This window comes from Myotis yumanensis, unplaced genomic scaffold (assembly GCF_028538775.1).
Source record: "Myotis yumanensis isolate MYYU_CA2020_CCGP unplaced genomic scaffold, mMyoYum1.0.hap1 SCAF_5, whole genome shotgun sequence".
Lineage (NCBI taxonomy): Eukaryota > Metazoa > Chordata > Mammalia > Chiroptera > Vespertilionidae > Myotis > Myotis yumanensis.
In genome coordinates this window covers 36914370-36932083 of record NW_027223756.1, presented here as the reverse complement: position 1 = coordinate 36932083, position 17714 = coordinate 36914370, and the positions used below count along the sequence as shown (strand labels likewise).

The following is a 17714-nucleotide window of genomic DNA, read 5'->3' as shown; positions in this document are numbered from 1 at the left end:
CCAAAAAAAAAGAATTCAAAAGAATTCATTTTTTTTCTACTAGCTATAACAATAGTAAGAAATAACAATCATAAATAATAGCATACATATAAAACTTCTCAGAAGTGATGAATACTTTCAGGTGTAAAATATTGTCTCAGGAGAGCCACTGAATATAATGTTTCCTTGTCATTTTAAGCATCATAAATGAAATACTCTATTTGACATTTTGGGGGTTAGTAAACATTTGGCTGTATAAGTTGTCTAACCTAATATGTTTTATAAGGCTATAGAGATTTATTAGTATATATTTCCAAATCAAAATAACTGTTGTTGAAAATTTAATTTTCTTTTGAAGAAACTGAAGGAGGTAGATCCCACATAAATTATAATTATGGTAAATTTAGTCAAAAGATAGTTCAATAGTTGACATAGTTTTTAGATTTTTATTCTATGAAGGGAAAGTGGAATGCTTATCACTTTATTCTAGATAAAAGATCAGAAACCTTGCCTCTGAAGAACATGAATTTTTTTTTATTACATTTGAAGAAACAACAAAGATTACTTGGGATGAATACTTAGTGAAAAAATTAAGTTATGTAGAGTGCTACTTTAAAAACACATCCATTTGAAAAACTGACAGAATGGAAATCGAGCAATTCCCTTTCTAGAATTTTGCCTAAGGAAATGCTTACACATGTGCACAAAGTTGGTATGTGGGTGTGTACACAAACACACACACAGATGTTTATGTAAATGTAATTTGCAATGGTGAGAAATGAGAAACAACAAAAATATTTATCAGGAGAAGAAGAGTTACAGTGTAGCTGTTAAAAGAATGAAGTAGTCATATTTGTTCTAACATGAAAATATCTGCATGACACAGTGGTTAGGACATAGGCATGTCAGAAAAATTGATACTTTATTATGCCATTTGAGATTTAAGAAAAAAACAACTTGCATACAGATGTAAATACACATCACATAGTATATATATATTTAAATTATATGTATATAGTTTGAAAATATAAACTTCAAACTGTAATTAGTAGTTAATTCTTGGGAGAGAAGTGGAATTGATGGATGGGAATAAAGCAACGGGAGGTGAGGTGAATATAACTTTTCTCCAGACATTTCTGGATTGTTTGCAATAAGCACGTGGTCATTTATTACTTCTATGATTTCTTTAATTAAAAGCAGAGAAAAATGTACAATTTGTTTAGGTCCCAGATATCTTTAAAAAGACTAGAAATATTTTATCACTAGATAGAATCAATAAGAAAATGGTTTCTGTAAAGGGAACTTTTGTGAAATATCAGTCAGTTGTTCACATACTGTGCCAAATGTTTTTCTACGAGCTTATATGGAGAGTCAGAATTTGGATTTGTTTTATTTTTTAAATTATACACAAAAGTGCAATAATGTGTGTGTATTAGGCAAGCCTTATGTGTTGTGCTGAGTAATTTATTGCTTGAATCATAAAACTATGCACCAGCAATACTTTTCATTATCCCTGAAACACAAAAACACTAATAAACAAAGATAACCAAATACTCTGCCATATTTCTTCAAACATCATAAAACCCATTCTCCTTAGTTATTCTTTAGCAATATAAAAGCTCTTTTTTTATAATCTGGTGTCTAAATGGTTTTCTACTATTATTTTTCTCCTGATATTTATGAGAATAATTTTCATTCTCAAGGTCTCTAAAATAAACTTATTCTTCCAACTCCTCAAAAGTAAAATGTTTTATTTCCCTATGATTGCACTAATGATATGCTTTTAGTGGTGCTGGTGCAATGCTTTGTGTATTGAAGTAACTAATGAACTTCTCGGTTCCTCAGGCCATGTCTTTCAGCTGTTGTAGGAGCCACCATGAAGATAGCTTCCGAGGTTCTGCAGTTGAGTGCCGTAGTGCTAAAATATTTGAATGCTTGCAAACTCGCACTAAGCACTATAGCTCAATACACTGCAAACCAAGAAACAGTTATGATGACACTCTAGTGATATTAATCTAGCTGTATAACTAGTTTACCTACAAATATGTAATTGAGGAGGTGCCTACAAAATTTTATGATTCAAAATGGTTGTGAGTATAGGGATTTATGCACTATTTATACACAGCATTTTCCAAATTAAAAATAGCCCATTTCCTTTCTTCTTTTCTCTTAAATAATACTATCATCTGTATTTACACTTTTATAGAACAGAGGTTAAAGAGTTGATAAATGATTTGGTAAGAAACAAGAAGTATATTTTTTTTTACTTACAATATTTGCTAGGCATTGGGGGAGGGGAAAGCAAAATATTATACCAATTTACTAGAATTTTAGATTATTTTGAAGAATTCCACTTAATACATCTTCCTTATTTACTTTTTAAAATTGAGATTCTTAGAATTACCATGGTCATTCTTTTTTTTTATTGTCTAAAGTTTTACATATGTCTCCTTTTTCCCCAATTAACACTCCCCCCCGCCCCAACCATGGTCATTCTTGGTGAAAAAAAATGAAAACGGTAATACCTTATAATAACAGATTTGTGTATGTACTGAGTTTGTTGCCTTCCTTCCTCCTCTTTTTTCCTCTTATCCAATAATGTGTGTATGAGAAGATTTGATTAGAAAACAGTATTTCCTTTGACATCTTCCTGGACCTCTTCTCATCCGCTGTTTTCATGAGCTTCCTAGACGTATCTGCATAGGAATTTGAGAGAATAGAAATATAGTCAATTTTTTTAGGTCATGTACCATCCCAGAAAGAATCTGTAGTACATTCTCTTAACATTTTCATAAATCAAACTGAATTAGTAGATAAAACAAATTTTGACCTTTTTTTTTTTTAGACCAGGCTAAAAAATACAAATGAAACAAAATATGCTGCTAGAAAATTTATGAAAAAACATAATTAGGGTCATTTTACATTCAAACTCAATATATTGTATAATAATTTAAAGAAAACATTTAACGCTTGCCTCACATTGAAGTACAGCTCCACCTGCAAGACACAAAAGCAGGTTCTCCAGTCTTACCCCGAGATACCCCGAGATATGCTTATCTGCAAAGGTGATGCACTTTATTACGTTTCTTTAAATTTCTCTGATTTCTGTATGCAAATTTGGCTTGCATATGTATTTCCATGTCTCTTCATCTGCCCAATTTGGTCTAGTTGAAATGACATACAAGTCTAGATCCTGCTCTTTCCCAGAATATTTTTAGTCAGCTGTGAACTCTAGACCATCCTTTTAATGTCAGCTTGCTGCTAACTGGGCAAGGAGCTATGACATTCACTCTGGGAAAAATAAACACCTTTCAGGTAGGTCAAAACAATTTGACCAATTGAAGTTTAACAGCTTTATCCTCAGATCTCTTCCCCCCCTCCCCCGCCCCCCATGAATGACATAACATTAAAACCATTAAGTTTGGTCCTTAAAACCATTAAGTTGTTTAAATGTTTTCACAGGGTCTGTTTATTCCCTCTTTTGAAATTTTTAGACTTGAATCTTCATCCAAAATCGCAGTTTCTTTAATGACAGACTTAGCCTATCAGTACCTATGAGTTGTTGAGGTTTATTTTTTTAAGCCTGGATTTAAAATTTCTTGACTCTAAAAGTGAGTGGATTTAAAACTTGACATGATTAGAGAAAATCTGCAGGAACTAATTAGTTTATAACATAGAAAAGCATTAACTGGGCTCAAACAAAACAATGTAGCATAGTTTCTAAGTTTTCTAAAGACAGCATTTAAAGACTTATTCTCAAAATAAATTTTAAAGAGGGGGGTTGGGTGCAGGCTAGAAGGGGTCAATGGGAAAAATAGGGACACCTGTAATACTTTCAACAACAAAGATAAATTTTAAAAATATTAAAAATAAATTTTAAAAGAAACATAGATCAATGAAGAGCAGACATGAATAGAATTTTGGTAAGGTTTCCGGAAACTTATTAATAACATTAATATGATAAACATGCAACTTATTTTTGTTACAGCTAACCTTTATTAAATCTTTAGTATGGGCTATGCATTACACTATGCATTTCAGTCCCTGAAAAAAGTCTCATAGGTAAGTTTGACTATCATTCTCATTTTGGAGTGGGAAAATTGAGAATCAGAGTGTTTCTTAATTTTCTCAAAATTCCTTATAAATCATGTTGCCCTTAGGTACAGAAAAGTGTATAGGGCTGAAAGGGTCAACTTGCTCAACCATTAATCTAAATTTTCCTGATCTTTACTTATTATTCTCAATATGATTTTCTTCAGTTAATTTTTACCTTGAACCTGTTTGCCATGACCACCACATATGTGATTTCCCTGGAATAAGGAGAAATTATAATGAGCTGTCTACCAAGTCCTGGCAGCCATTCCTTAGTGACACAGGAACAGCCTCTTTCACTGCTTTTGTTTCAAGTTCATGCAAAAGTAAATATAACAGAAGGAGCACACTCTTTTTCTTTCTTTCACAGTTACCTTCCTCAGTAAATAGACACTAAATAAGATACAGAAAAATGGAAATGAAATGACAGAATTTCAAAAAGTCTAATGGCCCACGTTTTTCAAATAAACAGCTTCCAGAAAAAAACTTGCTATAATGTTAAGGCTTCAATTGGATGGGAATTCTTTCAACAAAAAGGGTGGTGGGGAGGCATACAGGAAAGTGCTAAAATAAATAATACTTATTTTTTAATTATAAGGAGAGTACCCTGAATCACTGATATTTCAAATAAAAATTGCTAAATTTGTTTAAATTCTGCTTCACTCTAGTTATAGGACACTGGTGTCTTATTTTCTTCCATCCTTACATATGACTCTGCTTTTTCCGTTCATCACGTTTTAGTTGTAAGTTTTTAGAGTGTGTTAGTTTTCCTTTTCTGGCCTGTGCAACCCCACGTTCCCTCTCCACCTTTCCCTGTCACAAGTACTGAATTCTCAGGACTGCAGTACTAAAGTCTGTGTGCTGGGTTTATTTTTTTTAAATACATTCTTATTGATTTTAGAGAGGAAGGGAGAGGGAGAGAAATATAGAAATATCATTGATGAAAGAGAATCATTGATCGGCTGCCTTCTGCATGCCCCCTACTGGGGATCTAGCCGACAACCCTGGCAAGTGCCCTGACTGGGAATCACACCAGAGACTTCATGGGTGATATTCAACCACTGAGCAACACTGGCTGGGCTGTGTGCTGTTTTCATGACGAGACTGTTTGATCTGACATGAGAACTGGGGGAACTGGACCATTCTATTACCATCACAGTAAGGAAGTGCCTACCAATTGGTGGTCTTTTTCAATTGCACATGTTTAGGGATCCAGTAGACCTGATTTAATCGCAATCCAGTGACTCTGTAGGCCAGTGAATGATTTTCCATTGTGCCCTGATTTGTTCACCTAAGACATAACTTTTGGAATAGTGGTGTAAGGCTGGAGAATGTACCAGCAGGACCTCAGCACCTGGACATGTGGCCGGAGAGTGGAGCGTGTGGAGCCCCTGCAGCCGAACCTGCAGTGCTGGGATCAGCAGTCGAGAGCGCAAGTGTCCTGGGTAAACGCAAAGTTCCTGGATTGGGGGAGGGCAGTTTTTTCTTTAATTCTGAAATGCAAAGGTTTTACTGACAAACCATGTTGGAAAGCAAAAGATGCTCCTCAAACCCTACTCCACGTTGGGAAACTGACAAGTCCCTCAAATTATTTATTTTGTGTAAAAACGCCCTTTAAAAATCTCATTTATATGTGGAATCTAAAGAGCAAAATAAACAAACAAAATAGAAACAGACTCAGAGGACAGAAAAGACTGATGGTTGCCAGAGGGGAGGGGAGTTGGGGAACTGGGTGAAAAAGATGAAGGGATTAAGAAATACAGATTGGTAGACACAAAATAGTCACGGGGATGTACAGTGCACATAGGGGATATAGTCAATAATATTGTAATAACTATGTATGGTGACAGGTGGGTACAGGAACTAGGAGAGGGACCACTTTATAAAGTATAAGATTATCTAAGCACTATGCTGTAACACCTGAAACTAATACAAAATAATATTGAATGTCAACTGTAATTGAAAAAAGAAAAAGAATAAAATAAGACCAATCCTTCTAAGAACAAACACTTAAACCCTACACAGGGTGGTTTCTTGATTAAATCAAATGAAATGTGTTAAATAAATAGGAAGAAATGCATTAGCAAAAGAAAGTTGACACTTAAAGGAACCCTGAGAAGAGCTAGCAGAGGACAGGACTTCAGAAAGGGAAGGCATGAGAACAAAATCAATGTCAGAGGAAGCGAAGCACGTGCACAGATAGGGAGCATGACGGGATCCTCTGCTCCAGCCCATCATTCCTGCTGTGATCCTGGAAAGTGTGAGAAAGTCATTTCAGTTTAGCTCTCGGTGTGGGCTCAGTGCCCCAATGACTTCCCAAGCAATTTTAACAAATTTATCTGAACATGTTAGAAGCATCTTCTTAATAATTCTTATAAACAAACTCCTTCATGGGAATTGTAGGCTTTCTGTTTTGCCCCAGCCTCAGCCCTTTCTCTTTAATTTTCATGGCAAATTGGCTTCTATTTCTCATGTATTTTGGAAGTTAAGTTGATCAAGGATTGGAAAAAATACCTAGTTTTAAGAAAAACATGCATTTTCTACTATTATCAAGTCATTTACTGAGTCCACATTTTCAAAAGTAGATTTAATATAAAGGGGTATACCTTGTTAATATAATGCCTTTTAATTTAAAAAAATTAGTAGTTAACCTAAAAAAAAGATAAAATTGATTATTTGTACTATCTTTTCTAGGCTAGGTTCTGAAGCAAGGGATTGTAATGGTCCCAGAAAACAATACAGAGTATGTGAGAATCCACCTTGTCCTGCAGGTTTGCCTGGATTCAGAGACTGGCAATGTCAGGCCTATAGTGTTAGAACTTCGTACTCAAAGCATATACTTCAGTGGCAAGCTGTCATGGATGAAGGTATGACCAACCACATCACCACACCTGGGTTTGCAAAGTGTTTACAACAGTAGTAAATGTCATTTTTTACAGGTTATATTCTAGATATTTCTACACTCTATTTTTTTCTGCCTTTACTGACCTAAAACAACCACAAGCACTGGCTAAAAATATATATTTAAAAAATATCTCTACACATCAATCAGATCAACTAAAATAAAAAAAGAATGAAAATACCAAACGCTGGCGAGGATGAGGAGATGCTGTGTCTGTCAGACTTTGCTGGTAGGAATCTAAAATGGTATGTACAGCCACTCTGAAAACAAGCATCGCAGCTTCCTCAGTAACTAAAGATATGCTCATCAGATAATTTAGAAAATGCAGTCCTGTGCATTTATCCCAGAAGAATGATAATTTACAATCATAAAATGCCCTGTACACACATGTTTATAGCAGCTTTATTTCCAACAGCCCAAAACTGTAAACAACCAAAAAGGTCTAAAGAGTTGAATGCTTACACAAACTGAGGTACATGCAGACCATATTAAGCAGCGATAAAAGGACCCAATTCCTGATATGTGCAGTGGCTTTTTTACTTCAGAGCATTGTGCTGATTGAAAAGAAAACAACCTCAAAGGGTCACATGCTGTATGTTTCCATTTATGTAACATTCTTGAAATGATAAAACTAGAGAGATGGGAAACACATAGGTTAGCGGTTGCCAGGAGTTAGGGATGGGAGTGGGGAGAGAAGGGATGTTACTGTAAAGGGATAGCATGAGGTAGAACATTGTGCTGATGAAAAATAGTTCAATATATTTTTGGTGGTGGTGGTTGTAAAAATCTACACGTGATAAAATGCCATATAATCATACACATACATGTACCAATGCCAATTTCCTGGGTTTGCTATTCTGTAGTTACCAGAGTGTAACCATGGGGAGAAACTGGGTGAAAGGTATATGAGATCTCTCTGTACTATTTTTTCAACTTCCTGTAAATCTTTAATCATAATCAGAATTTTAAGAAAATTGTATGTTGCCTATTTCTTAAGAACGATAACTCTTGCCCATGGCCAATGGACTGCGGGTTCGAGGTGCAGTACCAAAAGTGGTGGGGAATTCTCTGTCTTAATTGACCACCTTGCCCCTGGTCTCTCCTTTTGTGGTTTCCCCACTTCGTCCATTTGGACTGTGCTTTCCCTCATTTCAACAATGCTCCTGTTAGTAGCCTACACTCCATTGTTTATCAGGTTCAGTGCACCCATCTGACAAAAACCCTTCCCTCCATGTAGGCAACCGAACTGACAAGCACTAATGTGAACAGCTCAACAATCGAGCAAATTATTCTGCTACCTCTTGGTGGGGAGTAGCCATCATTTAATTCCCTCCTCATTGTCTTGCTATCAAACCCCTAAGTCTACCCATCTTCCATCTGCTTTCTACCACGTAGCACAATCTTCATTCCTCCTTTCCAAAGCCAGCGGCTCCAGCTGAGTCCGTGATGTCATACCCATGTTCCCTTTTCAGTGGGCTCATTGGTTACCCCTACTTTCTCTGATAGTATACTTCATCTGCTTTGTCTAATTTTTCACACTGGATTTTAAAACATATTTAGGGCTCCTCCATGAAAACCTGCAGACCTCCCTCCAAGCTCACAGCCCCCTCCAGCTGGTGCACTTACACTCTTCCCTCCCCCACCTCCCCCCAGTGGACACACTTCTCAAAAGAAAAGAGTTGTCTGTTTTCCAGCCCTCTGTTTCCTGACTTTTCAATCTGGATTTCACCAGCGCAAATCACACTAATGTCGTCAGGACTTTCATAGAAACTAGACTTAATAAATGGTTTCCAGTCCTTGTTATACTTGAACTCTCAAAGACATTCCAGTGGTTGGCTACCCTTTGGTTCTTGAAGCACTCATGTGCCTTTGTTTCCATGACATAACACCTCTATGTCTACGCTCTCGCTGGTGTTTTCTGACTAGCCCAGATGCTATTCTGTTTTCACTCTACATTTTCTTCTTAAGTGATCTCATCTATTCCCATGACTTCAAATATGCAAATAACTCATGAAGTTATGCCTTCAGCCAGATTTTTCTTTGAGCTCCAAACTTGTTTGTACAAGTTCCTCCTTGATATTTCTACTTGGATATCTGTAAGTTTAAGACTAAATTCATGATTTTAACCCTTCCAATCCATGTCCATTCTGATCCTCTGTAGCGTCTCCTATCTCGTGAAGGTTATCCCAGCTTTTCAGCTGCACAAGCCAGAGATGTGACTTTCTTGTATTTTCATCTTCCTCCCCCACACATCCAATCCATCACCATGTCTTATCTATTTTACTTCCCGAATCTCTGTCCACTCCATCTCCACATTCTCTATTCTACACTTCAGTTTCCACACTTTCTTGCTTGGATTACTCTAGTGGCTCCAAAGAAGTCTTTCTGTTTCCACTCTTCTTCTGCCTCAACTCACTCTTCATAGAGCAGCCCCCAGATCTTTATATAAAGTGCAGATTTGATCATTTGAATCTCTCCCTTAAAGCCTTTCAGAGGCTTCCCATAACTCTTCAGGTAAAAACCAAAGTACACAACATGACATGCACAACAAGACCCTCCTTAATCTGCCCCCTGATATTGTCTCCTACTTTATCTAAAACCTCCATCCCTTTCACTTGTTTTACTGCCTCAGACGTGTCCTGTTCTCTTTCACCACACAAGCTCCAAACATACTGTTTCTTGGGTTGAGAAGAAATTATGTCACAATCCCTTCAATAACTGGTTATTCTGTCTTTCCAGATACTTAGACCAAAAACCTGGGAGTTGTCATATTTTCTTTTCTTTCTCTTTTACTATATATTCAAAATATCAGTAAGGTTGCATAAAAATCCATCCAGAATCTCATCATTTTTCATCATCCAGAACTGCCACCCTGGTGCAAGCCACTATCTTTCAACCAGATGATTGCGGTGGCCTTCTGACTTTATGCCTGTGCCCTTACTCGGCCTTCATTCTGGACATAGCAGCTAAAATGATATATTTAAAATGTCAGTCATATCATGTTATTCTTCCATTCAAAACCCTCTAGTATCTTCACAACTCACCAAGAGTGAAAGTTCGAAGTTCTTCTAATGGCCTATAAGGACCTCCATTACCTGGCTTTTTGTTACCTTCTAGCTTCATCTCTACTGTTCCTTCATCACACCTTTCCCCTCACACAGGCTCCCTTGTTCTTTCTTGAATAAGTTAGGTACCCTCCTGTCTTAATATCTTAGAGGTTGATGTTTTCTGTGCTGAACTGCTTTCCCCAGATATCGGTCTGATCCCTTCTTTCACCCCCTGCAGGTCTTTTCTTAAATATTAACTCAGTGCCTTTCCTTTCTCTTCTTTATTCTGTTGTTCCCAGAGCTTTCATCTCCCACAATATTTTTATGTTTTATTTGTTTATTATATGCCCCTCAATTAATAGTTGCAAGAGCAGGGCTTGTTGTCATATTTTGTACACGTTATATCTTTAGCACTGTAAATATACGTGAACAGAATAGGCACTGAATAAATATTAGGTGAATGACTGTTGTGTCCAATGGGAATTTTCTAGTGGTTTCTCTTGGCCCCTCTTGTCTTCTCACTAAACATTCTCCTTAGGATAATCTTACTTACTCACTAGGTTTTATTTATCATCTATATGTAAAGGAGCACAAATATTAATCTCCAACCTAGATTGCTCTGTTCTGATCTCCTTAGCTACTTACCCATCTGTTGCATGGCATCTCAAAATCCCATTCGTGTCCAACTCAACGTGCTCCAAGTTGAACACCCCCCCATTCCTTTCCTTTTTCAATCCACCTTGTGCTTCTCTTACTGGGCTCTCTCAGAGAATGAAATCAGTATCTGCCTCAGTCTCCATCCACCTGTAATCAGTCATCAAATCTCACTTGTCCAAGTCTTCCTACTGCCAGCATCTTTGTTCATCATTGCACCATCTCTAACCTGGATTCCTTAGCTTCTGCACAATCTCTCTGACGTAGGCTCACCCTCTGCTAGCCCCCCACCCCCACCTCATTTCAGCCGGGTTGGCCTTTTGAAAGGACAGGCTTTTCAGGTGCGTTGCCAAGTAATACCCTCCCAGGAGTCCCGCTGCCCTCAGGACCAATCTCAAGCTTTATTATCTGGTCTACCAGGCCCACCCCCCTGACTTCTCGCATTCCCTTCTGTAGTCTCCAGCACAGTCCCTTCCTCATGTGCATCGTGCTCTCTCATTTCTGGGCCTGTAAACGTGCTAGTTTCCTGGCATAATCCCTTCCTTTCTCAAGCTTTGATCTCTCTCTCCCCATTTGTTTACCTTGAAAACTTCTACTTAATTTTTTTTTGGACTCAGCTCATAAGTTTTCTAGAAAAAAGAATCCCCTTGACCCTCCAAACTCGGTATGTGCCTCTTCCAAGTACCCCCCAAACACCCTGCTGTAGCAGATTTAATGTGTCTGTATTCTCTCTGTTGTCTGTGCCTAGTGTACAATCTGGCAATTATTAAGCTTTTGATTAATATCTGCTGCATAAATTTGAAATACATTAACAATATATTTTCATTGTAAAAATATAATCAAGATGACTATTCAGATCATGAAAGCGATTATCTGATCATTTGAGGGATAATTCTATCTCTGCCTCTAACTGACTGTACAATTTGGTAATATTAAATTCATTTGAAACCTGTTTACTCATATGTGAAATAAGAGATAGGAAAGAGGTTTCCTTCAGGTTAAAAAAATCAGAATTGGATGGGAGTTAGTGTGACATATTAAAGATATTGCAAATCACAATTGAGTAAGTTCCTAACTTATAAAGTGACATTTATCACCAGAATAATCCATAACAGATAATTATATAATTAGCAAGTTAGCATTTCTTATAATGAATTTTTTACAAGTGAGGCATCAAGCAAACCCAGTAGTCTGTATGATGAATAGAATACACAACAATTAGTCTTCATATATTGTAGCGCAATGGAAGAAATTGAAATATATAATTCTGTTTAAAAGTCTAAGTCTTAATAACATATGACACCTTGAAATGCAAGTGGCCATTTCTGTTACTATTATGGAGTACATGGATCTGTGGCTAGGAGAATTAAATGTAAGGCATCGGTGCCGTAGGACATTTATTTTTAGAGAAAAATGATGCATGGCTTTAACATTCAGGTGTTTTGCATACTCTGTGCTGAAGTCTGGCTGATATCCATGTTTAATGCATATCTTGGAAAGGGTTCGTCTCTTAAATCAAGACAGAGCCTGCCTGCCAAGTGCTGGCATGTTAAATGGATCACTAGAATGTCACCATCTCAAGGGTATACTCCAGGAAGGAAGATTGGTATCAAATGTTTATGTCATCTGTAAAGCTAAAGCAAGCACAGCCAATTTACAATATGTTGTAAAAGGAGAAATACAAAGATTTTTATCTGAAGTCTTGCTTGGAATGTGAGTGGAATTTTCTAGATTAACTCCTGTCAACATTATTCATATATCAGGTTTGCTCCTCTCTTTCATAAAAACTCCAGAAAGAGAAATATATATATATATATATGATCATTTTTAAAGTGTTACAATTACAGCAGCTGTTTTTAAGTCCAAAGATATGACACAGTAAGCAGCCATTGAATAAACATAACCTACTTTGAGGTGTGAGAGCACACTGAAACGCTTTATTGTGGCTTATAATGGCATCCTAAAGGAAAATTTCAAAACCATGCACATTGAAGGCCTTGTTCCAACTCATCAAAATTGTTCAAAGCAGTATTCAGAAGCCACATGTGAAAACTGTTTGAAATGTTCAGTTCTGAAGGCTCATTTGACTGTCCGTCTTCCCTTTGCAAAGTGATACCCTGTTCCATGCCTCTGGCTGTTACTTGGTATTTATAGAACCCCATCCGCATCCTGGAACGTTACTGAAGACATACTCGAAGATCAGTGGCAGAGACTGTCAGCTATTTTCCATTCTATTTATATGAGCTTAATAAACAGTAAAGGGCCCGCCTGGTGTCAAGCCAATAGAGTAGTAATGTAGCATGGAATTTGCTGTAAAGTTTCAGATTTGGATAATCCAACTACTGGTGTTACCAAGTACTACCGCTCCTCTGTACCATGCTTAGAAATAGAAACAGCACTTTAAAAATATTTTTGGCACTCTTTGAGCTTAAAAGGCAAGTGTTTTAATTCTAACTGCCCGATCTTACTGTTTAACGAAGTACTGAAGAAGACTGCCAGCCATTCAAGAATTCTTTACCTAGAACTGTGCTTCTCAACCCTGATGTCCTAGACACTGACATGCTTTCTGACGAAGCAGTAAAGGGGGTTGAGTCCTAGACAGCATGTCAGCAATTGTGCACACCAATGGGCATTCTAATGGGATTGTATTACATTTCTAAACATCCTAGTCATGCAAAAGCTTATACAGTTGTTCATCTTAGAAGTTCTTCTTTCTCCCTTTAGTAGTTTTTCAATTAGAAAATGCCAAATGCATAGGAATGAAAATTAGTATATTGGGATTTATAAGTGAGGTCAATAACACCAGAAACTAATACAAAAATAATATTGACTATAAACTGTAATTGAAAAATAATTTTTAAAATATTTTTATTGATTTTAGAGAGGAAGGGAGAAGGAGAGAGAGATAGAAACATCAATGATGAGAGAATCATTGATCAGCTGCCTCCTGCACGCCCCCTACTAGGGATCAAGCCCGCAACCTGGGCATGTGCCCTTGACCAGAATCGAACCCAGGACCTTTCAGTCCGCAGGCCGACACTATTCACTGAGCCAAACCTGCTAGGGCAAAAATAATTTTTTTAAGTTGAAAAAAGGAAGGGTTTTAGAAATAAAGTAAATCTTAAGTGGGCAGATGTCTGATATGTAATTAAGATAAAGGGGAATTTGTTCCAAAAGATGTGAGCAAAAATGGAAGTGGCCATAATATTTTTCAGGAAGAATGATTGGCTTGTGGTGCTACAGGTTCAGTGCCAGAAAATAATAAGTGATACATTTTGAAAATAATCTAAGGACAGATTTCTTAAGAAGGACATTGATACTCGTTGGATAACAATTTTTCTCCAGGCATCATCTCATATGCTACTCATAATAACCCTCTAGTGTTATCTACTCTAGTATTACATTATCCAGTTAACATCAAATTATATTTTTTACTCAATAACTGTTTCTTTTTATCTACTCTGTATGTAGGAAAACCATGTGCCTTGTTTTGCTCACCTGTTGGAAAAGAACAGCCTATTCTTCTGTCAGAAAAAGTGATGGACGGAACTTCTTGTGGATATCAGGGACTGGATATCTGTGCAAATGGCAGGTGTCAGGTAAGACGGTCTAAAAGGAGAACATATATGCTGAAAGGGGGCTGTGGGACCCCTGAGCAGCTGCCGAGTACGGTGGAGAGCTTTGCCCTAAGATCCAGAAGATGTGGATGTTGTCCTGACTCAACTGTGATCTTGACCAAGTCTGATCTACTTTGTATAATGTAGGGTGTGGACTAGATAATCTATATTATCCTTTACTAGTGGAAAGAATATGAGATTTTTATTTCGTTAGTACTTATTATAGGTCTAAAATTGTAACACTTTGGTCATTTTAAGTCAAAACATTGCAGACCAAAAATTCAGGCACTCCAGTTCTTCATGTCTGGTGTCTAAGACTGAGCCATGTCATAAAAACTAAAGTCAATCCTACTACTCACTTAATATGAAAGCACTTTATTTTTTAATGTTTTTTTTTATTGATTTTTAGAGGGAAGCGGGGAGAGAGAGAGAGAAACATTAATGTGAGAAACATTTATTGGTTGCCTCTTGTACACACCCCAACTGGGGAATCAAACCCATAACCTGGTCATGTGCCCTGACCGGGAATCGAACTGATGACCTTTTGGTGCATGGGATGATGCTCAGTCAACTGAGCCACACCAGCCAGGGCTGAAAGCATTTTAAATCCTATATAACAAAAGCCTAAAATGCTAAGTGTCCGGTCGGCCATTCAACCTCAAAGCGTAATATGCTAATGATATGCTAAGGTCGCTCAACTGCTCGCTATGATGTGCAGTGACCACTAGGGGGCAGACACTCCAACCAGTAGGTTAGCTTGCTGCTGGGGACTGAGTGAATTGGGCCAGACACGCCCTGGAGCCCTCCTGCGGTCCCTCCCAGGCTGGCCAACCTCCTGTGTCCCTCCCTGGCCCCGATCGTGTGCCGGTGGGGTCCCTCAGCCTGGCCTGCACCGTCTCACAATCTGGGACCCCCCTGGGAGATGTCGGAGAGCCGGTTTCGGCCCCATCCAGCAGGCCAGGCTGAGGGACCCCACTGGTGCACTAATTCGTGAACTGGGCCTCTAGCCTATATAATAAAAGCCTAAGCGACCATTACAGCAGAATGAATGGAACAACCAGTTGCTATTATGTGCACTGACCACCAGGGGGCAGACGCTCAATGCAGGAGCTGGCCCCTGGTGATCAGTGCGTTCCCACAGGGGGAGTGCTGCTCAGCCAGAAGCCAGGCTCATGGCTGGCGAGCACAGCTGCCAAGGCGTCGGGAGCCTCTCCTGAGGCTGCGGCAGCAGGTACAACAGGCCGTGATGAGTGCGAGTAGGACCCGGCCCCAATTCGGGTCCCTCTCTGGCCGCCTGCCGCTTGGCACTGCTACATCCCTTGGGGGATGTTGGCAGTCGGACATCCCCCAAGGGATCCTGGACTTCGAGAGGGTGCAGGCCTGCCTGAGGGATGTCCCCCTCCCCACCAGTGCACGAATTTTGTGCACCGGGCCTCTAGTTTTCTTATAACACTTAAACATTTCATTTGCCTCTGTCTTCTTTTTGTTAAATTTTAATTAAATTTATTGGGGGTTACATTATTAATAAGATTATATAGGTTTCAAGTGTATAATTCTATGATACATCATCTTTATATTGCACTGTGCACACCACCCACAGTCAAATCATCTTCCATCACTATATATTAACCCTCTTCACATTTTACTACCCTCCGAGCCCCCTTTCCTCTGATAACCACCATACTGTTGTCTATGTCTATGTGTTTTTGTTTGTTTGTTTGTTTGTTTGTTTTTTTAAATATATTTTATTGATTTTTTCCAGAGAGGAAGGGAGAGGGATAGAGAGTCAGAAACATCGATGAGAGAGAAACATTGATCAGCTGCCTCCTGCACACCTCCTACTGGGGATGTGCCCGCAACCAAGGTACATGCCGTTGACCAGAATCGAACCTGTGACCCCTCAGTCCACAAGGTGACACTCTATCCACTGAGCCAATCCTGTTAGGGCTGTTAGTTTTTCTTGTTTGTTCTCTTGTTGTTTTCAGTTTTATATCACACATAAGAGTGAAATTATTAACTTTTGCCGTCTGATGTATTTAATTTAGTATGGTGTTTTCAAGAGCCATCTATATGATCTTCATCTACTGCATGCATATGTGTGCTCCTCTTCATTTATCATTAGAAAGGTAGAAATTCTGTTACAGTGAGGATGAGAAGCATGGTGGAAAGAACCAAGGCTAGAATTTGATAGTTATAACTCTGCCACTGCCTCAGGTTGGCTTCCCTGGGAGATTAATGTGCAGGATGTTTAATGGCAAGGGTTTTCATGATAAACATTTACGTGGGGAACGAAAGGAGGCAGGATTGGGCGCAGGGAGAACTAGGGCTGGAGTGCAGTCACAAGACCTTGGCTGACAACTTCAGAGTTGCCCCCATTTGGGGGGGGAAAAGGCTCTTTTTACCTGCAGCATCTACGAGCGTTTGGACGCAAACTGTCTTTGGAGAGAATGTGACCTTGGGAAATGAAGTTTTCTTCAGACTAGGTAATTTCTGAGAAGGGTTGGTGGCTGAGAGCCATCAGCTGATAAACTGCTCAGGCATGGGAGGGAAATCCATCCTTTAGTTATGAAAGAGCATCTGAGTGGAGCAGCACTGAATCCATGACAGCCACTCGGAAACTGTTCTTGGGAAAAGCACTTGATAGGCATGCATCTGCGAACTACTCTGCAAAATGAAGTTGTTGGACCCATGGTCATTGCTTTTTGTGTGCAATACACTCCTTTGAAAATTTGATGGAAAGTGTCCTTTTCCCCGCCACATACGCTCACACACCAAAATTTGAAAACAATTGCAAGCTATAGATGGATCAGTCTGGTTTGATTGAAGTCTATGGACTTCTGGATAAAAACTTGAAAACAACATGAAACTTAAATGCTTCACCAGTTCTGAGATTCCGTACTTTTCCAGCATGCTATAAAGTTTAAAGCGCAGAATCATGTACTAACATTGACATAAGAAATGGTTTCTAAATTACATATTAATTTCCTTTATTCTTTAACAGAATATGGCAGTAATATAAAATGTATTTTTTCATTTATATGTAAAAATAAGTCATTGCAGATACTTCTACATATTTGTTTTCAGAATTAAAATTATGTATGTTGTATAATTAAAGCTTTTAATTTAATTGTGTCATTGCATGTAAACCTGTCAGATTATTGTATGTCTTAAATGAATTTACTTTTCAAGAAAAAATTTTCCAACTATATGTGCCACATACAATAGCCTAAATTACTATGCTTCTCATTTAGCAAGATCTTTTACAGAGTTCCTAGCTAGACATTAAAATTACAGCAACAACAAAAAAAGTATGCATAAGTGCTATGAGACTCTGATGATTAGAATTACATTAAAGTCCTATGAAATGGATTTTGACTTCTAACAGCTTTGGAATATTTCAAGATTCTGGCTTTCTAACTAAAA

General features: G+C 38.1%; 1 protein-coding gene across 1 annotated transcript in view; it reads left to right on the top strand.

The window, feature by feature from the left end:
• ADAMTS19 (ADAM metallopeptidase with thrombospondin type 1 motif 19) overlaps positions 1-17714 on the top strand; it is a 203295-nt gene that overhangs the window by 122178 nt on the left and 63403 nt on the right. Inside the window, 3 exon segments of the mRNA XM_070417180.1 lie at positions 5386-5516; positions 6766-6938; positions 14146-14273. Coding sequence (XP_070273281.1) covers positions 5386-5516; positions 6766-6938; positions 14146-14273 — 432 coding nt within the window.